At 46.8% G+C, this 26,777-nt stretch overlaps 1 protein-coding gene across 3 annotated transcripts in view; it reads right to left on the reverse strand.

Moving 5' to 3' along the window:
- The window catches only part of PITPNC1 (phosphatidylinositol transfer protein cytoplasmic 1), a 1,942,040-nt gene that overhangs the window by 1,219,761 nt on the left and 695,502 nt on the right, over positions 1-26,777 (reverse strand). For all 3 annotated transcript variants that reach the window (XM_069655030.1, XM_069655032.1, XM_069655031.1), the window contains exon 4: positions 14,452-14,600. In XM_069655030.1, coding sequence (XP_069511131.1) covers positions 14,452-14,600 — 149 coding nt within the window. The remainder of the gene's footprint in view (positions 1-14,451; positions 14,601-26,777) is intronic.

Here is a 26,777-nt window from a genome sequence, read left to right on the forward strand (position 1 = left end):
CATATCTTGGATGAAGCAAATATTTTCCTCAGAACCGCCTGACCAAACCCTTTATCGCGTCTGGAGTTGCTGTCCAGTGAATAGTGCTTACAGAAGGCCAACGGAGTGGCCAAAGTAGCCACCTTGCTGATGACCTCCTAAGATTCAGGTCTCTGAAAAGCGACGGCATGACCTTAGCTCTGACTGCCTGGGCATGAATCCCCTCAGGAACAGATTTTCCCATAGCTTTGTAGGCCTCTGAAATGACCTGGACCATCCAACTGGCGATGGAAGCCTTGGCAGTCTGAGAGCTGGGGTGGGAGGGGGAGCCCCAAAAAGTCATTAACAGTGCTTCGGACCTCCTGAAGAATCTCGTCCGAGAGCGATAAAACTTGAGAACCCTCCTGTGGTCCAAGGAACGTAGGACCCTCTCTGCCTCAGACGGTGGGCTCAGGAAGAACACAAGCAAGAAGATCTCTTGATTCAGATGGAACGGAGAGACCATTGTGGGCAAGAGGTTTGGGTGAGTGCGCAAAATAGTCTTGTTGTGAAACGTGGTGAAGGGCTTGCACGAAATCAACGCATGCAGCTCGCTTAGCCAGCGCACAGAGATTAGAGCCACCAATAAAACGGTCTTTAGCGTCACCAAGCGGATGGCCACAGAGGCCACAGGTTCGAATCGAAAAGCTTGCATTGCAAAGCTGCGAGAACCACATTGAGTTCCCAGAAATGATGAAAAAGTTTAGACAACCCCTTAAGGTGGGCCTTAATCACTGGGTTGGCTGCCGAAAACACATGCTCAGGGGAATTCTTGTAGGCTCTGATGGCCGGCAAATACGTGCAGAAAATATCCACCTAAACTCCAGAACGAGCCAGGTGTGCTGAAAAAGCCAGTACGTCATCTAGAGGACAGGAGACAAGTTCCAGTCCCTTGTCGCGAGCCCAATGGAAGAAACTAGTCCATTTGCTTTTATAGTCAGACCGAGTCGAGGGCCTCCTGGCTTGCTGAATGATGTCCCAGTTGTCATCTGAAAATTAAGCATGCTGATCAGGAACCAGAATGCCAGGGCCAGTTTGGCCGGGTCCGGAGATGTTCCACCGCCCCCCCGCACCCTTGCTGAGAAACGGAAGATGGACGGATCCCTGGAGCACAATTGCAGCAGATCCAAAAAACCAGGGTCTGGAATGCTAGTGCGGGACCATCAGGATGAGGCTGCGGCCCACAGATGCCCAGAACTTGCGGAGGGTCAGCTGGAGCAGAGGAGGGGCGGGAACGCATGACATTGCAGCTGTGTTAGCAGATCTGGAAGGAGTCTCCCAGTGACCCCGACCTGCCCATGAGGCAAAACTGGGGGCACTTGGCATTCAGGGGAGATGCAAACAAGTCCAGGTCCGTGTACCCCCAATGCTGGAACTGGGGCAACAAGGAGTTGTTGTACAACTCCCACTCGTAGGTGTTGAACCCCAAGCGACTCAGCTGATCCACTTCTACATTGCTGTCTCCCGGCAGGTGGACTTCAGAAATCCAAATTCTCTCTGTAAGGGCCCATTCCCAGATCAAAACTGGAGGGGTGCCACCCTGCTTGTTCAGGTAAAACATCGTAGTAGAACGGGCCATCCTGACTAGAACCTGATTAGGGGCAAAAACGCCTTGAAAACGCCTTGAAAGCCAGGCCCACTGCCATGAGGTAGAGCAGATTGATATGTAGGAGGGCTTCCGCCCTGGACCATGCTCCATGAATCGCATAGCCCTCCAGAGTAGCCCCTCAGCCCCGAAAAGGAGTAGTCAGTCGTCACCACCAGGGTAGGCTCCGATAGGGTGAAGGGAGCTCCCAATGAAAGATTAACATTCATCAGAAAAGGAGCAGTGGAATTGGGATCCTGTCCTACTGAGACACCGTCTCCTGATCCCAATTGGCCGCCAGGTGGAGCTGGAGGCGCCTCATCTTGAGACGGGCGTGTTGAACAGTCAGCACGCATGAGGCCATCAGGCCCAGAATGTGCCGCAACCACCATGCCAAGATAGTCGAGTAGACCAGAAAGTTCCGCACCGGCTTGCGGAGGGACATCAGCCTTTCGGGCGTGGGTAACACCAACTGAACAGTAGTGATCCAACAAGCCCCTAGGAAGACCAGATCCTGAAACTAGCATAACTTATATTTCCTCCGATTGAGGGAAAACCCCAGCTGATGAAGGGTATCTGCCAATCTCTGGCAGGAGTGCACCGCTGCTTCGGGTGACCCCGCTCTCACCTGCCAATCATCCAGATAAGGGTACAGTTGAAGGCCCTCCAAGCAGAGAAGGCCTGCCACTGCATTCATCAACTTCATGAAGACACAAGGTGCCGAATTCAGGCTGAAGGGCAGCACTTTGTACTGGAAGTGGTACGACATAATCGTGAACTACAGAAACCTTCAATGCAGTTGATATATGGGTACATTCAGGTACGCATCCTTGAGGTCCAGGGATCACATCTAGTCCCTTACACACAGAGACTCGGCTATGTGCACGTGAGTTATCGTCTTGCACCGTTCCAGTGGTAAGGGCAGATTTAGAAATGACAGGTCTAAGACTACCCACCCAGCCAGCCTGGTTGTTCTTGGGTACCGTAAAAATCCTGGAATAGCAACCGAAGCCCCCGTCTACAAGAGGAACCAGTTCTATTGCCTGCATCCTCAAGAGCAAAAGGACCTCCCGTAAAAGAGCTGGGGAACCGATCTGACGAAGAGGAGGAGATGATAGTAGAGGTACAGGAAAAGGAAGACTGAAGCCTGCAGAGACTACAGATAGAATCCACATGTTGCTGAAAAGACGCTTCCAGGTGTCCTGGAAAATATCCAAGCGGCCCCCCAACAGGCAAACTTTGTTCCCCGACCCTGCCATCATAGCATCTTGGCATCAGGGGTGGGGGAAGAGGACAGGGAAGTTGAAAAACCTGTGTTACGTCCTCTGCTGCTTCCTTCTGTTGTCGTTGTGCGACCCGTCAGGCCTCCACATACCGCGATCTCTAAACCCCCTGAAGCTGGTGAAGATTCAGGGTTTGAATTGGGTCCTACCCTGAGATTGAGGTAAGGATTTCTGACCCGGCATTGTCAGGATGGCCAAGGACTTGGCGGCTTGAGTCGAGGTTTTCTTCTTCGTCAATGGTGGATGCATGAAAAATGTCCACACCCTCCAAGGGCACTGCTATAATCCGCTCCTGTAAGTCAGATGAAAACTTTGTGGCGTGCATCCAGACCACCCTTTCCCATCTGAACCACAAGACACAGCCCTCTGCTGGCTGTGTTTATGTGGGAGACGGACGACTCCATGAGGTCCTGCGCAATGGACTGGGCATCTGCCAGACCTGCCTTGAAGGAGGCTTGTTTGTCCAAAGGGAGGTCGGGCAGACCTTTCCCAAGCTCCCACCACAGCTTCTGGTTAGCCACGGCCAAGAGGGCTTCTGCATTGGGCTGCCGTAGATGCAGTCCTGAGATGGAGTAACAGCGATTTCCCAAGGTCTCAAGGACTTTGTCCTCCCTGGAGAGGCAACTGGATGTGGCTCCCATGGAGGAAGATGACAAAGACGATGGTTTAGAATATAAAGAGGCTGCTGCCACCACAGAGGAATGGGGCTGCGGATGGCGCAAGGAGGAGGATCGGCTGCCCGTCCGTCAGCCTAAACCTGCTGTCCAACTTCTTGTTCATCTTGGCGTTGGCCTTCTGCACCACCTGCAGCACATCCTTCTGGAGGGGAATTCCAGACCGGCTGGTGCGTTTAGCCAAGACCTCTGCAAGCACCCCTGACTGCTCAGGAAGAAGGACCACCAAGAACTCTGCCAGGCCCTGGAGGTGGTCATCAAAGACCTTAACATATGCCGAGGGCTCATTGTCATCCTTGTCCCCCCCTGCCCCCCTTTTCACCGGACGAGAGGAATCCGGGCCCTGGGACACAGGTGCCGGTGAGGTCCTCCATAGGTCCGGAGATGCAGACAAGTCTAACGGCTGTTGAGGGGGAGGCATTGGTGGTACAGGAGGAGGTGGAGGGCACTAAGATCATGTAACCAGAGCCTGGTAGTACTCCCGCGATGCAAACGTAAGAAGGTAGAGAACAGGGCCTTCTACATCGATGCGCCCAAACTCTGGAACTCATTACCACACAACCTCAGACAGCATGCCTCCATCACGACTTTCAAGAAGGCCCTTAAGACCTGGCTCTTCTATTGACCACTGAAATGTACATTTAGCAATAATCTGCCCGTTTTCTTAACCCGCGGTTGACTCCGTCCATTTTTTGTTTCTTGTACTTGTTAGTTTTTGTCTGCCCCCTTACGCCTCAGGGCTCATGGCAAGGGAATATAAATTGATTAAAGTAAAGTAAAAATATGCACAAGCGGTAGGGCCTGAACCGGAGGAGGGACTGGCACTGGGAGAGCTGCAGGAACGCAAGGAGTACTGTCTGGGGGATAACCTTCACAATGCCGCTTCATCGGAGGGGAACGCATGAGGAAGAGGAACCATTCAAAGAAGCAGTCCTCAATAGCCGCTGAGTCCCTAAGTACCTTGCCCTCCAAGGCGCTGGGCCTCCACTCCTGATCAAAGAGCTGCGGCGCCTGGTGCGTGTAGCTGTAGGGTTGCGACGGGTAGATGTACTCCTGTTGGGACCAAAAACCTGTACCGTAGTATCTGCTGCAGGTTTCCAGGTAGAAGGGGGCTGGAATCGTCCTGCAAAGCCCATTCAATGGGCGAAAACACTGGCAGGCCCAGAGTTGGATCCTAGACGGCCACCTGTCTGCCATTCTCTGCCATGTGCCGCTCCACCATTTTGAAGCCTTGTGCCACGCCCTGGGCAGGAGGGCGCGAAGGCATTGAGCCAAGAGATACCTGTAAGGAAGGTATGGTATCAACAGTAGATACTGACAAAATGGATACACATTTTCAAAAACCTTTGTTTAGTATTTTGGTTGGGTTGGTAGAATTTCTAACTGACCCTAACTCTAGAATGGGAGTAATCTTGACCATGTAATAAACAAAACAGTCCGAGTCAGTCTAGTCAAAACAAAAAGGCCTCTACTAAAAAGAAACTAACCTTGCCCTCCTTCTCAAAATGACAAATGAGTTAAGGGATACAAAAGGAAAATAGTGTTTCAAAAGAAATGTCAGAATGGCTTAAACAACAACTTCCTTCACCACGGTCAGCATCAAGGGGTTTAGAGAGTTTCCTAAAAAGTATTGGTGGGTGGCACAGTTGTTTCAGTCTTGCACGCTTTGGCTTACTGGTTGAATGTAACAGTTCAGGCTTTGGCTTCAAGCTTCTGGTAGTTCAATCACTTCCTTAGGCTTTGTCCACCTGGTTACAAATAAACAGTTCCTCTTTGGACCTTTACTTTCACACAATCCAAAACAGGCTTCCCTCTGCCAGGCTCGAGCTGGTCTTTCTCTTCATGGGGGTTCCCTTCCCCACGTTTTGTCTCGCGTGGCTTTTTACAGTCGAAGACTTTCGAAACTGCAAGGATTTTACAAAGACCCCTGCATGACCACTTTGGCCTCTCATTCATTCTACAATCCACAGTCTTCCTCCTCTTACAACACCAATGCCTCTTGGTACTTGTAGTTCCTTATTCTTTTCGGTTTGCCTTCTTGGCCTCTTTCATAGTTCATACATTTTGCCCTCTTGGCATATTCAGAGTTTGCATATTTTACTTTTCATTCATTCAACTTTCTTTCGCGATCGCAGTAACTTTCTTGCCTTAGGCTCCCGTTCAACTCAGAACATTTCACAGACTTTTGAATGTGAGATTTCACCTCACAGGACCACTCTGTTACTTTGTATCCATTCCTTTTACAATTCAGCAATTGTCCTTTTCATTACACGTTTTATCAGCATACACGCAACCTTCAGCTTTTAAGTTAGTTACTTTTGGCTTTTAACACAAACCAGATGTTTGTTGCCTTCGATATCTCACTAGTTGTGTTAATCAGTCTTGTTTAACGCTCTTCATGCAGCAGTCAATGCCATTTCCAACCCCTTCTCTGCTCCTCCCAAGCTCAGTCTTCACCCGGGAGAGTTGCGGGCTGCTTTCAAGTACCTTGAAGGTTTCCTTCTTCCGCTCGCTCTGATTCAGTCTTCAAACGCTTACGGCTTCCCGAAAGTGTGGGATTCTCGCCTGAATCTCTTTCGATCTTCGTAACTGCAGATCAGCCCCTTGGCCTCCCCACTTCCATCCCCTGATTCGCATCAGACCCGAAAGAGTTGTTACTTCTTGTACCCAGCCTCGCTCCCAGTGTGTCTGTGCTCACCGCCTTTTATTCGCCTGAACGGGTGTATTAACAAGTGGCTAGTGTACATAGTTAGGAGTACGTGCCTGACTCTGCCTGGCCTTATTACAGGGACAGAGCCATTGCAGGTCAGTAGAAGTGATCGGTCTGACCTCATTCCTCATCTTCCTCAGCTCAGTAGCATTTTCAATGTAATGTGGGTAGGAATTATGGGAGCTGTAGTTTGCCATAAAATAAGCAGGTATAGGGGTTAGATGGGTTGTGGAAAAAGGAGGATACCATGTCTCACCATTGGGTGCTTCTTCACCACTCCCCGAGAACCCCCTACCCAGGTAATCCTCCCTTGCTTGTCCACCCCCAGGGTCGGGATCCAAATGCAATGGCCCTTCCCTGGACACCGGAGTGCAAAATCCCTGGGACTAGGTTGAGAAACACCCTGTGGTTTTTCACAGGCCTCAGACACGAGAGGATACAGCTTGGGTCTCACACCCCAAACAGACGTTGACCTCAGAGAGCCATCTAGTAGGTGCTGAGCCCTCAGCCAGATGGCCGGTAGACGAAACGCCCTGGTAGAGGGCCTCAGAGCAAGCGCCAGTAGGCCGGAAGCCCTCAGCACCTGTGCTGGTAGCCCTGCTGGATCTAACCGAGGAACGACTCTTGGCGGTGGCACTCAATGACACCTTACCCCCTGGGGTAGAAGAAGAGGACGAGCCTGATCGTCTGAGGACACCCTGGTATGGCCCCTGGACCCCTCAGCTTGGGAGCCGGTAGTGTGGAAGGCCTCAGGTCTATCCCAGGACCGCCCGGAAGAGCCCTCAGGCCCCTCGACTTTGGAGCCGGTAGTCAGAGGTCTCGGGCCTACCAGAACCTGAATGCGAGGAACCCCGATCCGTGGGAACCCCGGGCAAGGAGTCTCTGCACTGTGGAGCCGTGCAGAACAGAGGTCCTACCCTGCCTCGATGAGAGATGCCAGAAACAAAGTCCTTAAGGTGGAGAAGTATGGAAAATCTCCCTCCACAGCAACAAACTATTCTTCAATGCCCTGCAACCGAAAGCACTGCAGGCTGCATATGAGTCACAGCGGTGGTCGGTCCCCAAACACTCAAGACAGAGTGCATGGGGGTCTGAGTTCTGGAACGTGTGGCCGCAAGAGGCACACCTTGTGAATCCTCCTGTGGTCAACAGGTGCTGGGGAGGTGAGGCGCAGACGTGATGTGAAATAAGAAATGAAAAAACAGGGAGCAAGCGGAAAGCTACAAATGGTCTCTGCGCTCGCTGCCAGGTCCGACACCATATGTGCAGAATAAGAGACTGAGGTGAGGCGGCGGGGGCATCAGTGGGAGCATTCCCACACCCGAGCCCGTGCCTCTCCACACTATACTAAATTTAAAGTGGAAGCTAATTTTTTTGCTGCCAAAGTTTCTGGTACCGTCCCCATGTTAGGGGACACCCACAAGGATGGAGGAAAGAGAGCGGGACATATGAGTAACTGGATTAGTGAGGAGCCAGCAATAATCATGGTGTAGTATCCAGCGTAAATGTGATCAGAGACTCAAAGCAGAGTGACGTACTGAATGGTGTGAGACGGGGCACATGAGAATGTCCCTTGAGTGTCAATGAGAGGATGGACCAGCGGATGCAGTAACATGTTTACAGATGAGCCTTATTATCATGAATGAAATTAAACCAATGCCTGATCTTTCCTATGCAGAGGATCAAGTGCATTTCCTCAATGAGGATCCCTTTGCAACAGCGCTGAAAACTGGATCCAAACCAATGCATGCCTGGAACAAAGGATTAACTCATAAATGAGGTCCTGCGTTGCCTTCCGGGAAATTGAATGACCATTCTATCTATTAGGGACTTGAAAATGCATTCATGTGGAGATCTATAGTGCCTTAGGGATCCAAATTGGCTGATTTATGAAAAAGTCACGCTTTCAACTGCTCTCCTTATAAAAAAGGACTAGTTCAATTTCATTTTGTCTTTTATTTGCACAGATCCATACATTTGATATGTTCAAATCGCTACTCTATTTGTTTGAGACCGCTATTCTCTGGAAGCTGTGACTGCCCAAAGATGAAGCTGCTGTTTGAGCAGAAGATTTGCATAATCTTGTGAATTTCCCCAAGCAGTAGGCAGCCCATTCCATGGGCAGGACATCCTAGGCAGGGTGAGCTCTTCCAGTTTATTGACTAGGACTAGAGTTACAAGGGCTCTGACACACTCTCCAAGTCCTGCAAGAGAGTTCCCTGCACCCTTGAATGGCACTGCTCTTAAGAGTCGGAGCATATGAATTTGGAAAAACATGGAAAGTAGAGAGGACATTTTTGGTCTGTAGGTGGTGGCGTGAGAACTGCATTTATTCTTCCTTAAATAACCTGGATCAAATATATGGTTGATGCCAGGGAGAATTGATTTTTGAAAGCTTTCAAAATGTTTTACTACCTTCTTGGTGGTCTTGATGTAGCTCCAAAAAAAGGTTGAAAGAGATCACGCTGCTAAGAGGTTTAGGGATTTCTTCAAGGTTTGTGCCAGAGAATTCATGTCTGATCATGATAGTGAAATGTTTCTGCCAGAGCAGTGACCACTGAGGCTCTTTTCAGATTAACTATGAATCTCTGCGGTAGTTATTGATCAGCTGTCAGCCAAACATCTTTCAGCCTTTAGGCCGCACAGCTGTCTGACTTGCAGTATGGGACTAACATTAATTCTTTTGACTGTTATCACGAGTTGACCACTGAAACCTGAAGTCAAGTGTCCTGAGCCAGGGGGAGGAAGTAAACGGGAGAAGAAAAGAGATCCCATTATATCCTATGAAACATTCATAACTATTGCAACCTGTTTTGTTGCTACCAACAAAGGTTTAAGATACCCACCAAGGCTTTGGTTTGACCACAGGTAAAATAAAACTTTTACTCATTGCACCTGCTAGGCATTGCTGGGAAACAAAGCGGTGAGTTAAAAAACTATTTTAACGTAATAAACGTAAGGCAGCTGGAGATCTCTGCTGCTCCACTGAGCCCTGCATCCATGACGGGAACCCCTGGACCGCCCACACCAGACTGCCGTAGTCTGGGATTAATGATGGCACCCAACGTGCATACCCACAATAAGATGGCCCCCGCCGAGTGCGACCTGCATAGGACCCACAGGGACCAGCTGAGGCTGTCCCATTGGTCCGGAGATCATTCTATGGCTGCTGACCTAGTTCGCCGGATGGCAAAGCTGGAAGGCATAAACGCACGGCAGCAGGAGTTCTCTGCTGCAGGCCTATGCGGACATACTGGAATACTGCCATGCTCCTCCGGTCAAGGTAAGCCCTTCATACATGCTTTGTACTGCTGGTGCTTCGCTTACCGTGTTACTAAACTGTGATAAACATATGCAAAGTCCCTGACATAAGGAGTGTATCTGCCCCACTCCCTGCCTTATCTCATTCACAAAATGAAAACATGATTCCTAAAGAAACTAAAGGTGCAAAGGGTCGTAGCTGTCTCTAGGGGCTTTCAGGAAAAGGACCAGGGGGGCAGAACCACAATCTACCTGGTGCTGAAGACGTTTTTGGTGCTCGACGTCGTTGAGGCGGTTCCAGGGTGCTTCGCAGCCCCCGAGACAGAGTTAGTGGCAGGAGACAGCTGCGGGTACCAGGCGGCAGCCAGTTCTGCAAGCAAGGCTGGATAGACGTCTACAGGCTGTCCGGCATGGCAACTCGAGCCAAGAATCATTGTCTCTGTGCTGATTGGCAGATCTGGAATGGTGGTTGAGGTGGTTCAGATGGCTCTAGTGACTAAAGCGTGATAACAGTCAGCGGTGCAGACGGATGCTGTTTGAGGACTCGACTGTCTCGAAAGATGGACACTGGATGATTCTGGTATGGCACTCCTAACTTCTTCGAAGGGCTCTTTTCGTCCTTTCAAAGCGGAGGGCCCAAAGCTCAGGAGACTGATTGCAGGCAATAGCTTTGTCCTTAGTTCAGATAATCTCCGGCACTTCCCACCTAGGAAGCTTGCAGGCAGAACCTAGCAGGGCACGCTGTGTGCTGGCTAGGAACGGGTTCTGTAGCTGCTGGACGGGTCTTCTGAGCCCGGCATCTCCCACTGTTCCCTGGGAGATGTTTAGGGGAGGGATCTTGCTTCCCTCTTGGAACACCTGGCCTTCCCTTACTGGCGGAGGATGTAAGGTAGACTGTACCTTCAGCCTGTGTCCAAAGGAGTCCTCCTCTTCACTCGTTTCAAAGTCTTCTGATGATCGCCCAAATCAGGGGTTCAGCCATCTCTTAAAACCAAATGGGCCCCAGTGATTGGTGCAGGCCAAGCCCACCTTAAGGAACCAATCCTGGGTCCCCACCAACAATCTTCTGTTATGCATGAGGTCAGGACCAGGGGTGACAACATTTACCTAAGTCCCACCCATCTTCCTGTCTGTTGTAGATCAAAGTGTCTCTCTGGTTAACTGAGCCCTCTGTGACTCTTGATTAAAGCACAAGTTTACTTTGAAGTATGTGGTGGGAGCAGACTTCCTGTCTCCTCCAAATCACTCACTTCTCCCTTCAAAAGGGGTCTGCTGTGACTTTCATACAGAGAGGTGGGAACTAGCTTCAATTTGACACATTGCCCTGCCTTTCCAGTTGTCTTTCCGGCAACCAAGCCCACTCTGCAGGCTTGACTCAATTATCTCTTTTGTATGCAGGATTAGACAAAAGGAATGCAGCTCCATGGAGCCTTTGATATTTAAGTTAGACTGCCCATGGCTGGATGAAGGTGTGCTTTTCCCCTTCTTGAGATGCTTTGATGTACCCGTGGCTGTCAAATTCAAGCTGAATATGACAGGGGAATATGGCACTTGTGGGCTGTGTCTTCCCGGAGTACACGTGACTATGGTTTTCATGCGGTGAGCAGATGAAATGTGCACAGAATGGCCACGCACATTTCACGGAGGCTGATCTCCTATCATTCATTTTCATTATTAAAAAATACAAAAATCCCAGGCGAGCGCTCTCTCCTCAGAGGATTATCTCCATCATACACAGTATCCATTAAATCAAATCTTCGACTCTTCCTATCAAGGTGTAGGACTATAGAATATGTGAGGTAAGGGTTGTATGACAACGGAACACTGGGCTGTAATCTGAAGAGCTGGACCCTGTTTTTTAAAATATGTATAGCGTTTTGGGTGGATCTGTTTTGCTTCTGAACGCAGAGTTTGATGCACAGACAAGCTAAGGGCATAGCATACTTGCTCCCAACCGTTTGCCTAGAACATATCGCATGGCACTCAGGAAACTAAAACAACGGAAGACTCATCAAGGGACTGCAAAAACCCCAAGGGTACCCCCTCCCAGTCTCCCCAGAAAATATAAACCGCAACACAGGACATCTTTATGCATCAACCATTAAAGCCACATACATCTCATCATAATGCAACGAACGGCAAGAGCAATCATTTGAAAGCCCTATGTAAACCCAAAGAACACCCCCTACATTTTGACTGACCCTCAATATTTATCTCCACCTTACACACCACAAATACAAACCAGACAAACATGGCTTTAAAAAAAAACTCACTCCATACTTCAGACTTCACAAACATACACCTCAAACAACAATCGACATGCTCAGCCTGTGGCCAAAAGACACCCACACTACATGCATGAGGCCGCCCCACTGTACACAAAGCCTTTGATGCCTCATACCATTTATTTATTTGGATTTATAAAGCGCCCAGCGGCCCAGAGGCATTGTGGCGCAGTTACAGGATATTAACTTGGTGCATGTTATACAGGTTATACAGGGTATACATTCGGTGCAGGTTATAACATTGTTGCAGGAGTAGATGTATACAGCAGTATATGACATTGTAGAGAAGGTGTTACAGGTTACAGAGGGAAAGCGTTAGAGACCATGCATAACATAAGGTGGTCTAGTTGAACAGCTTTGTTTTTAGAGCTTTCCTAAAGGTTGTCGGGGATTCTTCTTTTCTTAGACTGAGTGGAGTGAGTTCCAAGCTTTAGGGGCTAGAACCACAAATCTAGAGCCACCTGCTTTAGCTCTGTCGAATGCAGGGACTGAGAGTTGGTGTGAATATTGGTCACGTTTTACACCTAGAAAGCCGACAAGCATGCAGAGGTCAAGGTACTTGCGCTCTGCAACCTCATCACAAAAGCACTTCAATCTTGCCCTTTCCTCTGCTCCCAATTACCCAAATCTGCACACTCTTCCAGGTCCAAAAGAGCACCTGAGACTATGCGAATGCAGCCTTGCGTGGTAAAAATCCCAATAGCATAACACTGCAATCGGTGTTATACTCAAAAGTAATGATACTAAATGTTTCATCCTTGGGAGGATGATGGGCGAGTCTGTCCAGCAGGGGTCCAAACGTGGGTTCTGTAGGCAGTAGCAAGAGCTTGCCTCGCTGGGCTATCTTACCCACTCCACATATTTTGGAGCAAAAAACATGGAAAGGCATCTCTTTAAAGTTAATACATACTTTCTTGAAACATTACTTTCATAACACCAACTATAGGGCAGAGTCTGAGATAGGGTAGACTGTTACGCATCCTATAGTCACAGTGAGTAGTTGCTTATACCCTTATAACTACACTGCTGTGTGGCTTGCAGAGCCAGCATTACTGGTGAATAGGTTTACTATTGTCAATGCTTTGGCTAGTATTGTGTGAATCATAACAGTAAGCTACTGTATCCATTTTGTAATCCTTAACCTTAGATCCAGTTTCTGATACATTTATTAAATATTTGTGTTCCCTGTTTTTCCTTTTCAATTTGCAAGTACCGTTCATAAACCTTTTAAGGAACCAAATATGTGACCGGAGTACAAAAACATGTTGCAAGTGGGCCACCTCATAGTTCAACGCATAATTAACCTTCAGTGTCAATATGTATACAGGCCACTTTTTGACATGTGGTCAGCATGTTCGATCCCTCAGTGCTCAATCTTCAGCATAATCGGAGGCCATGTGTGATTGGTTACATGTGTAATATTTATGAGGGTGACTCGTATTTTGCAACACCCGAGCAGGATGATTAGTGAGCACGACAAATGTCCATGTCCTTGGACATTTCTTTGTACTGAATACTTCCAATAACAGCATTCACACCCAATGAAGTGCCATTAGCCAATGAGGTGGCTGGAACAGATGAGAATATAGATTCTATGCCTTTTGTTCCAGCCTTCCGAGGCCCATCACCGGGTGGCAACCTTTTTTCCGAATGTGGGGAGACTACAGGGACACTCCGTGTTGCCTCCCCGCCTTCCCACCCCCCCCATAACAAACCCAACCCCTATCCCACCTCCTCCCTCCCTCCCCAATTACCTGCTGCAGCAGAGTTGTATGCTTCGGTCCTGGCACTCCTCCTGCTCCCGGCCACCACCATAGAAATAGAAAAGGGAACTGTTTTTTTTCTTTCTTTTCATCAGTAGATTGGCGTTGCTTGCACAGCCAATCTCCCAAGGGGGGAAAAACAACATTAGCACCCTGGATAACCCCTGGGGGGGAATGGGTTTGCCCCCAGCTGGGGAGGGGGAAGGACATGGCCTTTAACGGCCCTCAGCCCTCTACCTAGTCTCAGGATGGGGACCGTTAAAGGCCATGTCTACCCCACCAGAGTGGGGGTGAAAGCCATAATTGCCATGAAGTCGACCTTCTGAATTAGTTTGATAGGAGTCGACGAGTCACTCGAACATTCTTGCTAAACAAAACCTATATTTTATGGAATGTTATGCCCCACTCCCTCCTGGGAAGCAAGTGGGGTAGTCTGCTGGGATAGAATCATGGAGAATGGAAGAAAAAGAAACCCACAAAAAAGAAGAAAATAAAAAAAAAAAGCCTGGACTTCTAGGTACATCGTAAGGGCAAAATGCGACATTTTTGGGTGAATGCATATCCTAGCAGAACTCAACAGTTCAACCATACAACCAAATTAACTACAAAAAGTAAGCACAAATTTCAATTATGATGTAACTAAAAAGGCAGCCAGCTCAGAGAAGCTGTGCAGGGTGCCAAGGAGAGAGTAGGCAGACGTGTAGATAAACTGCCCGGAGATCACTGAAAAGGTTCAACAAGCAGCACCGCTAATGCCCACCAACGCACTCTCCATCCATCACTCCCTAAATCATGTATTTGCAGCGTCGGACATTAATAGCATCTCCCGCCCATCCTTATCACCGCGCTTAGCTCAGCTCCAGCGCACTCACCTGCTGAGATAGACCTTCTTCTCTGTTAACTGGCCGTTTCCATGCACTGGGTCGTCGAATGGTTCATTGTGGACGACCTCCACGCCTTCTCCTCGGTCACTCTGCTCATGGCTGTGTTTACTTATCATATAGAGTTGTCCAATTCTGTACTAGAAAGCAAACAAGAGAGGCCTGCGTGTTAGCTTTGCACTCCAGAAAATGTTGACACAGCAAGCTTGAACTATACTGAAAGTCATTTATAATGGTGCGGCTCTTATCGCTTGAGTGCTTTCAGTTCGGTGTCTTGATGCTGTATAGGCTTTGAAAAGAAGGTTGCATCTGTGCAAATTCTCGGAGGCTGGCACACCGCCAGTCACCGCCTCCCACAAACCTCTAGACCCATTTGCTAAGGCTTTGTGCTTCCAAAGAGAAAATGCTTCTCTCATTGTACATGGGCATTGCCCCCCACCTAAGAGACACTGATTCTTTATAGCACAGGTAATGCGGGCTGTAAAGGGGGGCTATCATCCCATAACAGATGCAAAGCAAATGGTCCATAGTGAGGGTAAGGGCCACCATGGGCTACAATGCAATTAGAATTCTAATGACAATGATTTATGGAAGATATTTATTTTCCTAAGAATTCTTTTTGCAGAACAATGACACTACTGTAATACTTCTCCGCTACACCTCCCCTGTCTCACAATGCAAAACATCCACAAAGCAATCTGGACAAGAAACAGGCTGTTTTAATGTGAATATTTAGTTTCATTCAAAATAAGAAATCAAGGAATAAAAGGTGGTCCCCTAACTTACAGAGCTAGGTATTTGATCACAATCTTTAAATAAATACACGCAGCTTGCCTACAGAAAGGAAAATGCAAACTGTCTGCTATTGTTCCACTCATTATTTCATTCCAATGGGCACCAACATTCAGCATGAATGGCTATTCTAGAAAATAAAATACAAGATTCCACAATGTACACTTAACAATTGACACTGGTTGTTGGATTCAAAAAAGTAAAAAAAAAAAGTTCTGCAAATAAAGATTAAAACAAAACAATTCACTTCCTTTTCTCCGAAACCATTGCCAAGTAGTGGCATCAGAGAAAAATATTTGCTCTAACAGATGGTTTTTTGAAATCTCACCTAATTCTAATATCTAAAATGTTGGACACTATCTGTGACAAACGATTGGTACCTAACTCGGACATGGGTACAATTGAATATCTTTGTGGTGTTGAAGTCGTTACAATTATTTTAAAGGCTCGATTTCAGTATTTCTGTTTTTTTTCTTTTTCATGCAAGGACAGCCACCCTAATTTCTGTATTCTCACAGAATCAGGTTCACCCTCACAATACCCAAGTTCCATGTTTTCAGTAAGGAAGATTTCAATGACTTCATTAATTATGGTATACACCAGTCACAAAAGCTTGCCATTCCACATCTCAAATTGTATTTATTTATTTGTAAGGCACCGGAGCCCACAGGCATTAGGGCGCTGTAACTACCACAGACAATAAGCAAAACAGGGCAGCAGGTGAAGTCATCACAGTGGCTTAGTGGAGTAGAACGGTCTTCAATTTCCGACGAAACATGTTGAATTACTTCAAAAGTCTGAGATCTAAGGAAAGGGCGCTCCAGACTTTAGCAGCCACAACGGGGAAGGATCTACCTGAGCTGTTGGCAAGGTTGAATGTACGGTTTTTAACCAACGAAGGCCGATGAGCATAGTTTTCTTGGGGGGTCATATGGACAGACAAGCTCTTTGATGTACGACAGGAGCTTGCCATATAGGGCCTTGTGGACAAGCAAGGCCGCCTTGAATTCTAGGCATGCAGTAACAGGAAGCCAATGGAGATCTCTACGGCTGTCTGAGATGTGGTCTCCTTTAGATTGCCTTTTTACAATGAGGACAGCATTGTTTTGGATCACTTGTAAGGCCTGGGTATTCTTCTTATGATCCTCAATAAGCAGCACATTTCCACAGTCTAGGTAGAATAACTATCCGAGCCACAGATGAGCAGTTGGATTCAGACAGAAAGGGGCAGAGGTTCCTCAGTAACCTGAGGTTATAGGTACAGTTTTTCACGAATTGCTAGAGAAAAGCCTCAGTATGGCAAAGCTATCCAGGGGTTTCAATTTTAATTATTAATAACAAAGCACATACGCTTAGCATTATATTCCACTTTCAGTGGCATAGCTTGTAAACAGGGTTCCCCCAAAATACCTCAAATTGCCATCTATGACTTAGTTAATACTTGAGACATTTGTGTAAATACTATGCAATCACTTTTGGGTTGTCTTTTAAAGGCCCAGGACCGGGAGGGGACATCAACCAGCTTCAAGTAACACTGCCAGATAAGCTCTTCCTTACAGACTATCCACCTGCTCTGTATATCGCGCTAGGTAATCTAGTACACTCGTGGGAAAGGCCTCTGCATTCACTTCCACCTGGAAAAGCCCCTCCAAAGGACATTTTCCATCAGCTACGTCCAGTTAGAATGCCAATCAGACGTTCTCCTCTCGGACTGGCTCCCTTGCATTTCTGCTTACCCAAAACTCTGTGTGCTGGAGCTTATGTACCCAGCAAAAGCCACCAATGAAGCATCATTTGACACAGTTTGGAATGGAGAGAACCTACGATGGTTACCTTAATTTTCTCATCCCCATGAGGGCCCTCCTCCTAGCTTAATTGGCCCAATGTATTTTGATGTCATGAAGGGATATGCTATCTGTAAGTTATCCCTCCCCTCGGGAACAAGGAAACAAACTGGACAGAAATATTAATATTTCCTACAATTCCTAGTATGAACATTTGATAATAAGAACTATCTACCCAGATTTGCAAGAATATTCTGAATCCAGTGACATCCTTTCTGTATTTGTACATTTTAGTACATTATCTTTACATGCACATGGGTCCATGAGTCTTGGAAAAATAGCTATGGGGCAACAGGCTCAACTTGGAAGCAAGACGAGGTTGAGCAACACAGGTTTGATCCCCGGGTCCGCACTTAGAAACCTCTGGGTATTAAATTCGTTATAAATAACCAATTACAATTTCTCCCCCAACCCCCCACTTTTCCGACACAAACACTTTCTTACACCACGAAAGCCAACGGACTAACACGAGGGCTGTTTACCCGACAGGTCCCAACACAAGGGTCAGGCAGAGTCAGGTAATTGACTATAACCACACACACCCGACGGCCCTTTCCCTTCCCCACAGGGATAAAAGGTGGAGCACAAGAGCACACATTAAGCAAGGCAGACCGCACGATGAGACAGCTATTCCAAGAGGAGAAAGGCAGCAATAACTGAAAGGACATCAAGGAGAGAAGTGCCCCAGCCTCTGTGAAAGGAATTATAATGCCGGGAACAACAGCTAGTGAGTGGTGTAACAGATGCCAAGGGTGTACAGAGCCCTCCTACAATAACCAAGTCAGGGAGAGGTGCTTGCTACCGTGGTGCTGCTCTTGACTCCAAAGACCAGAAATACCAAGCGGTTCATCAAAGCCGTTGAGTCGCAGACAGAGCAGCAATAGTAAAAAGTACTGTGTTGAGTGAAGGTTGCAAATGGCAACATAATGTGATTCAAAGAACAAAGAATGTGTGTTACGGAACTGTTCAGACAATCCAGGGAGAGACTAGCTGCAGAGTGGTCCAGCACCACGTGGGTGATCATTTAATAAAATTCTGACCGGTCCACATTTGTTAAAACTATAGATCCCAGAAGGCCCTAGGAGAGACGACGCAAGAGGTCAAAGTGATCATACAAGGGTTGAGTAAAACCCCTTGTAAAATTGAGTCTTTGACCCGTAACCAAGAGGAAAGCAAAGGGAAGAAAATCCTGCATTGTATAAAGCAAAGGGAACTGTGTAACTGGCAAGTGTGTACCCGGCTGAGGGATACCTGCAAAACGGGGTGAAATACGATAACCCTCTGAACATTGTGTTGCAAAGAGTTAACCCAGCTGAGGGATGTCCACAGTGAAAGATTGTTTAAAAAGAGATTGAGACTTGTGAATACAAGTGGAATATTTGGGGTAAAAGGCATTAGTGAACCCGACTGAGGGAGGCCAACACTGAGAGAAGACCGACTGAGAGGCACTGAGAAGAAAGCTAAGGGAGATGAATCCCGTACTGTGATAAAGGCAAGGGAAGGCTAAGGGAAGTGGACCCCACCTTGTGATAAAACCCAAGTGAACTGTATTTTTCTGACAAACGTGAACCCAACTGAGAGATGCCTGCGAATTAGGGTGAACCCATATCATCCTGACTTATTATTTGGTGAACACTTTTTTCTTTTCTGTTGAACATTATCCCACACAATTTTGTAACTTAGAGGTAAGGATTGGCAATAGTTTTATTTCAGTAAAGAACCTTTTTATTTGACAAGACGCCACCAGGCCTGCCTTATTATTATTTGATGGTTTTAGCTTGCTCCCATCATAGATTTAGGTTTACATTAGGCGTTTTTCTCACCCATTCATAAAGATTCATAAACACCCTTGAACTATGATCACTTGTGTCTGGCTTTACTGTTGCCACCATGAGTTCCTTACAGTATATAACACACGACGAGCGCTGTCAAGGATGGGTGATGCAGTGACATTTTGGAAAACGTTGCCTCTATCGCTGATGGGAAGGGTAGCTTTACATAAAATGGTGGTTCTCAGCAGGCTGCTGTATTTTGTTTGCAAATATCCCCTATATGATAAAGTGTTTTATTTATTTATTTATTTTAAGATGCTCAGCGAGGAACTCGATGAATTACTGTGGAATTCGGGAAGACGGAGGGTGGCCACGGGAATGTTATAACGTAAATACATGGATGGGGGTTTAAACTTTCCAGACTTCAAGTTCTACTTCATGGTGGCACAGCTGCAATTGGTGGCCCAATGGGACACGTCCCCAGAAGTATTAATTACAGGCCTGTTGGGTGGTATACCAAGCCATAGGGCCTCATTACGAGGTAGGATGTAAGGGATTACCGGCACTGGTAAGGGTGCCGGTAATCCCTTACCTCCATATTCCAAGGTCCCTTAGCGGGTCCCTTCCTTGGCGCCTGGTCTGACCAGGTGTTAAGGACAGAACCAGCTAAGGGACTTCAGAGCTAATACCGCAAATTGCAGTACCGTTATTAGCTACTTCCCCATTCCCATTGAGCCCTATGGGGGCTCAAATGGGAATGGGGAATGGTTCTCAGAATGGGGACTTACCGGGTCCTCCAAGGTTGGAATGACCCGGTAAGTACCCATTCCGAGAACCCGGATCCGGTATGCGGTAAAGGGAGTAGCAGCCATGGTGCTAAAAGCACCATGGCTACCTCCTACCTCGTAATGAGGCCCATAGACAGGGAATGGAATTCTTGTGTAATCCCATAGGTGGTAAAGGAGACACAAATGTCTTCCAGGTAGTGCAGAAAATGCTGAAGATGTTTCTGGTGAAGCTAAAGTTTAAAGAGCTATATGTGGCAGATTTGTCTATGGTGTTCGACAAAGATTTTGGCAGGCATTAAGGAGCATAGTCTTGGTCATGCTGGGGGAAGAGTCATTGCAAGGTGCTGGGGATTTCTTTGTGGGGGGAAGCTTATGATGGTTGATGAGTGGAGGCTGACAAACAATGTTTCAAGTGGCCATTTTCTCACATATGCTAAAGGAGTTCGGAGATTGGCGTAACTATGAGATTGTATTCCAGAGGAGCCAGAGATATGTTCGGAAGCACAAATATTATTGATGCTAGGGGAAGAGAGGAAAAAGATTTCCGGGTTATATATGCTTTGCAAAATACTAGATTGCATAAAGAATTGGTGGTCAAGAGTAAATGGGAAAGAGATGTGGATTTCTCGAATCCAGAGAAAAAATGGCTCTGGATATTGGAGCAAGTTAAGAAAGTGTCACGAAACGCGAGGTTTCAATTGATCCAACTAAACAACCGGCGCAGAGTATACATCTCGTCAGCGAAATTACATATGATAAACCCCTCGATATTGCATGAATGCCCACGATGTAAGGCAGGTTCCTCAGGTTTTGGGCATATGATCTGGGAATGTCCGATGATGAGTTGTCATTGGGAGAAGGTGGTGGTATGCCTCAATCCGTTATTGGGTAGTAACTACTGTGAAGGCATCATGAAGTAGACAGACAACTGAATAACGTTTGGGCTAGAAACATTTATTAACTTAAAAAGGGGGTTGGAAAAAGCCTAACTTGCCCTATGCGAACGTGGGATTTGTCTACCTAAATAAAACTAATGATAATCGCTGTCAGGAAGTCCAAGGCAAATGTCTCTGTGTCCAAAACTATACTTGCCCTAAATTGTACATAATGGGCCTCATTACGAGTCAGCAGCAACCCTGCCGGTGCTACCAGCAAGGTTGCAGCCGGACTCCTGTCACTTTTCTGGCGTCTGACTTCCTGGTGCCACCGAGACATTACAAGCCCTGGTGGATCAAGCAGTCAGGCGCAAGAAAACTTAACTCCCCATTACCATGGAGTCCCATAGCACTCAATGGGAGTGGAGAGATGGAAGCACTTTCACAGTTGCCAACGGTGCCGGTGCTTCTGTGAAATATCAGCGTGCGGATGCTGTTATGCCCGGCATGTCTGACCTGCTCGGCGCAATGGCCCCTACAGATATGTAGTGTGGCAGTCTAGAAATAGGCGCTGGTACGGTGCAACCGGCACCCATAATTCCAGACCGCCACACTCCTAATGAAGCCCCATATGTAGGGCTCTCAGTCTCAAAAATGAAAAGTGTTCAAATAAAAGTTCAAATATTCCTCCAGCTCTTGGTTGGAAAGGGGGTTTCCCTTCCCCAAGGATCAAATAGATCACGTTACAAAAAGAGGGTTCTCTTCACCAAGCCTTCAAGTCTCTCAACTTTCCAAAAACACCACAATTCCATGGGATAGTGCAGCTCTTCTGCGTCGGTTACCTTTCAACAATTTCAGAAAGTTCAGTCCCTTGATTTCAATTCTACTTGACGAGTGGCTTTTCGTTAGGTGGGTGTACTCTCTCTAGGCGCAGTTGTCGGACCACACAGTCCACCCATACGAAGCCACGCAACTCGCACACCTATCTTGTGTCTGCTACATGCACCTTACCACAGTTTAAGCAGTTCAGTTCCTTACTTTCACATCGTCTTGATGCTTTATCACTGCGTGTTTTGCCACCAGTCACATGTTTAGTAGCTTCTGCTTGCACAGACCAACACAAGCTTCCCAGTACACTCTCCTACTAGGAAACGTATTCACTGTTTCAATTCTCTTGATCAAAGCGTCCGGCGCCCTTTGCCAGGTTTCACTGTACTTTACTCTTGCATACAGAGCAAGTTTATTTTCCCAATCATTCATTTATTTCAGTAATAATTAGTAATATCTGCTTGACTTCTGGCTGTGCTTGCTTGCCTCTTGAAAATGTCATTTATCTCTAGACAATACTAATTCAACTCTATCTTCATTCAATTTAATGGCATCTTTCTATTTGCCCCTTTAGCAATTCTCAGTCCACTTTTCTCAGACCTATAAAGAGGTGGAGCTTTCTTAGCTTGCTTTGTGCAATCGGCAAACCCCGGGATCCCCCTGCCATCTATGAAGACTCATCGGTTTCCAGTCGCTTGTCTGTCGGCTCTATTACGGCACTTTAAAACCTCCTTAATTTAATGCATTTATTTATAGAGCGCCAGAGCCCAAAGGCATCATGGCGCTGCATCAAACGAGCAAGACTTCAGAAAAGACAGGACAACAAGGAGACAGGAGCAGGTGATCATACCAGGGTTTTAGGAGAATAGGTGGGTTTTCAGAATGTTTCTAAAATGCAACCAGTTTGGTTCTTGCCTCAGCGGCAGAGGAAGTGCATTCCAAACTTGTGCCACTGATACAGGAAAAGATCTCCCCAGGCCTCCACTTTTCTCTACTCTAGGAATGGTAAGCTGACTACTGGCACTAGAACGAAGCAGTATTGACGGATTGTATGGAGTCATAGTTTCTTCAAGTATTCAGGGGCATTACCGTAGATGCAGTTATGTGAAAGGCTGAAGGCCTTGAAGTGTATCCTAGCCGCCACAGGAAGCCAGTGTAACTCCGTCCTATCACCCGTGATGTGGTCTATTTTGGCAATGTCATATATGACTCGTACTGCGTCATTTTGTATAATCTGTAGCCCTTCTATGCAGCGATAATTCTCCCCAAGAAGTAAGGCATTACAGTAGTCTAAACCGGGAAGAATAATGGCTCTTGCCACGGTAGCACGATTTTGTGACAGAAAAGCTTTAGCGTGTCTTAGTACTTTTAAATGGCATTGAGAACTATGGGCTACCCCTTGTACATGGGCGACAGAATTTACGGTCGCATTCATGTAAACGCCAAGAGTTTTAACTTTGTCTCTAAAGGGAATTGCGATGTTGTCAATGACCAGGTTGGAATATTCAGCAGACAGCTTGGTTCTGGCTTGAGTAGATCCAAAACTCATCAGCTCAGTCTTAACAGGATTAAGACACATGGAGTTCAGGCTCATCCAATCACTGATAAGTCCACAGATGTATTGTAATTGGACTTAGTCAAGGTCATAATTGCCACCCAGCTCCAATATGAGCTGAGTATCATCCACATAATTTGAGTAATGGATGTTCTGCCATGTTAACAGGTTACATAATGGCATGATATATAGATTAAAGAGGGAGGGGGACAAACAGGCCCCCTGCGGAACACCCTCTTTTATACACTCATTTGCAGAGGTTGCATAACCCCAGCATACTTGCGATTGCCTATTACTGAGAAAGGATGAGAAACAATCAATAGCGTCGATCGAACACTGGCCATGGGAGCAAAGCCGGTCAACAAGACATGAGTGTTCCAGTAAATTGAATGCAGCCAACAAGTCCCACAGTACAAGCAAACCAGCTCTGCCCCTATCCACAATGGTAAGCGGTTCTGTCTGTAGGTCCACTAACGCAGTCTTCGTCCCATGTGAAGTCCTGAAGCCTGATTGTTGTTGATGTAAGATATTAACCTCTAAATTATGCTGAAACTGAATTGTGGCAACTTTGTCAATGATTTTTAGCAAGAAAAGAGAATTGGTTATAGTTGTTTGGGTTGTTAGGATCAGAACCTGGTTTCTTTGCTAGAGGAAAAACTACAACTCGTTTAAGACTATTAGGTACAATGCTATGACTACATGACGAGTTGACGAAGTGTACTATGAATGGGGAAAAGATGTTTGGGTTTTGTACAATGACCTTGGATGGCAGGATCTCACCTGCGAATGAGGTCGGATGCATTTGTTTCAAAAGATTAGAGACTTCAACTTCTGGAGGTATGTGAAAAAGAAAAGTAGTGCAAAGGCTGGGTGGCACTTTCCATACTCAGAAGAGGATAGGGTGTATGTGGCTTAAGAGGCTGCAATTTTAATATGCGCCTCAGAGATCTTACTAGCAAAAGCTTGTTGGATTTGATTGCAGACTTCATATGTGGGTGCAAACTGCTGAGATTGGAGTGTAGGTTTTTCCAAGCTACGATAAATATTGAATAATATCTTAGTATCCTTTTTAGTGGATTCAAGTCCCATGTTGAAAAATAAATTCTTTGGCCTCGTAAATTTGTTATTAAGTAAGCTGCATCAGTTTCCAGGCTATTTTATTTTCACGAGTGGGATGTTTTTCCCAATCCCGCTTGAGCCACCTCTTGTCTGCTTTAGTCTGAGATAGCATAGGGGTAAACCAGGATTGCTTGCTGCTGTTATCACTAACTGTTTCAAAGCCGTTGAAACAGTTATTGCAGGGGCGAACCTTTATCTAGAAAGCAGGCATTGGTGAATTGTAGGTATCAACTAACATTTCGGGGGGGATCTACGTCCTGCATAAATTCCAATATATGTTTAAGGCAGTTGTCTAAAGCCTCCCGCTTTTTTTAGGTTTCTAGCCATTAACTTACAGGGCTTAGGATGTTGTTTCCAGGGTGTACTAGGCAGGTATATATTACATTCCACCATGGAGTGATCGGACCATGGGCATGCTTTAGTATTAATAAACCCTGTCGTGATGTTCCTGACAATAACCCAGTCGAGAATATTACCACCTAGGTGAGTTGGTTCAGTGTTCAAGATTGTAAAGTTTGCAGCCTTTAGTCTTTGGCATCCTTATCACTTGGAGCCCCAAGCCATCTATTCAGGTCTACAAGAACAATAGTTGAACTATTTGGTGTTTTAAGAGGGGCAAGGAATTCTTGCTGCTTCATGCCACCTTTCCACAGCTTCGGGTTCCCGCCCCGTTGCCTTCCTTAGAGAACTGGTAAGCACTGTCTTTACTGATGTGCAGCTGTGAACACCCGGGGAACTTCCGACTGCTCCCGGCGCCTCTGCAGCGTCTCAATGCCGGTTCTGCTTCACCCGGCTTCCTCGCAAGTCTCGACCTAGCTTCTCTCCGGTACCCACTCCTTGACTGATGCAGCTTCCCCAGGTCACTGCGTCTCATCCGGTGTCCCGCTGTGTTCCAAAGAGGAAGGAGTACTCTTCTTGCCATTGCGTCCCCCTTTTAAAGTTCCTGGCATCAATTAAGTTTGCAGAAAGACTAGACTACTCCTTGTCAAACAGTCTTTTTTCAGTGTTTGATGCTCTTCCTCGTCCCAGTACCAAAGTGATATCTGTGTGCATACGAGTCAAAGAAATGATGCATGGCTCTGGTTTGTATCTTCCTCATCCCAGTACCTGACTGGTGTTTACTACCCTGACTGGTGTTTACTGGGAGAGGATTTACTGGAAAGATAGGGAACGGACTGGTACTACCCTACAAATGCCTGGGGGATATTGGGCTCATTAGAAAAGGGAAATGGGGGATACCATGTCTCACCCAAGGGCGTCTCATCCCCACTCCCCAAGTGGTCCTCCCTTGCATATCCACCCCCAGAGTCAGGATCCGATAGCGACAGCCTTTCCTTGGCCATTTGGGAGGAGGATACATTGGGGAAAGAAGTGAGGACATCCTCAGTTTCCTCAAACTACATACGCATTCATGCTGTTGGCTTATGGGGACCATTTCCCAGGAAAGAAAGAGACATAAAACACAAAATAGAAAAGCGCAATTCATGATGGTTTTAGCTAAGCTTCGAATTGCGATCTCATTGAAGTGTTTTAGCGGGCCATCAATAAGGCAGTGGCTTCAGGATGTACAATGATGGGGCTTAGCAGAAATTGAATATTTAAATAAACAGAGGGACCCGGAGGGGGAAGGTGGAGCCGAAGTGGATTGGGGACCATTAAACGAGCTGGCCTCCTACATGGATTTAAAGCTACCTTGAGGTGGTTGGACATTGGGACACATGGAGCTGGACAATATGCGAATGATGGGAGAGAAGGGGCCATTCTATGTTGGGGTGGGTGGCTGCAGGAGGAAGCAAGTGATTGTAGGGAAACAATAGAAACTGCATGTTTTGCTAATGCGGGCAGGAGGGACGGGTATATAAAGAAGTGAAAGAGTACCCAGGGTGGGATGTTGATATCGGTGTATTGTTGGTGGAGGGTTGGTGGGTTTCAGGATCGGTTGGGGTCTACGAGATTATTTGCACCGATTGGTCCTGGTGTGTAATATTTCCAAAATGGAATTAAAATAGTTTTTTTTAAAAGACAGACAATTTAATCCTGGGAAACACCATGTGAATTAAGTACTGCTATTTTGAGAGTACCAGCAGTGCCACGGAGATCTGTACACCTCAATCAATGAAATTAAGTATGTGAATGTCAATTTCTACAGCACGTGCAGACCAAACTGAATTGACTCCTAGTGCTTAGATATTTATTATCACTAACTCAGAACAGCTCTTATTAAACCTATGATAAATGAAAGCCGAGCTGATCATCCCGGGATTCAGACCTGTGATCTGCAGGCTGCACAGAGCAAATATCCTGAGGCTGGCACTCGGCCCACTCGCTCCGCAAACAATGCTGCGACTTCAATTCTTTCTTTCCGTTTCCTTGTGAGACAGGCTAATGCTCCCTTTTACATGGGTGGGCGGAGTACCCTTGAGTGCAAGTATAAAAGCAAAGGCACGTTTCTACCCCAAAGTGTGCAAGGGAATTTTCAGCATTCCTTCTATTAAAAGCACGTCTATTAAAAGCATGTGCGCTCTAAAAATGCAATATAAAGTGCTAACGTGCTTCACTATCTTGACACCTCCGCCCTCTGCTTCCCACCCAGTACCACATATAGATCTAAGAAATAAAATGTGCCGGTCTCTGCAGGCTGCAAGATGAACCAGGCTTCGTAGGTCTTTGCCAAGTACTGCTCTACTCACAGACGGGATGATACGCTGTGCTTGGCTCCCGTCTGGGAACGCAAAGAGCCAGCA

The sequence above is a fragment of the Ambystoma mexicanum genome, chromosome 3q, assembly GCF_040938575.1.
Source record: "Ambystoma mexicanum isolate Mex_15411 chromosome 3q, UKY_AmexF1_1, whole genome shotgun sequence".
Lineage (NCBI taxonomy): Eukaryota > Metazoa > Chordata > Amphibia > Caudata > Ambystomatidae > Ambystoma > Ambystoma mexicanum.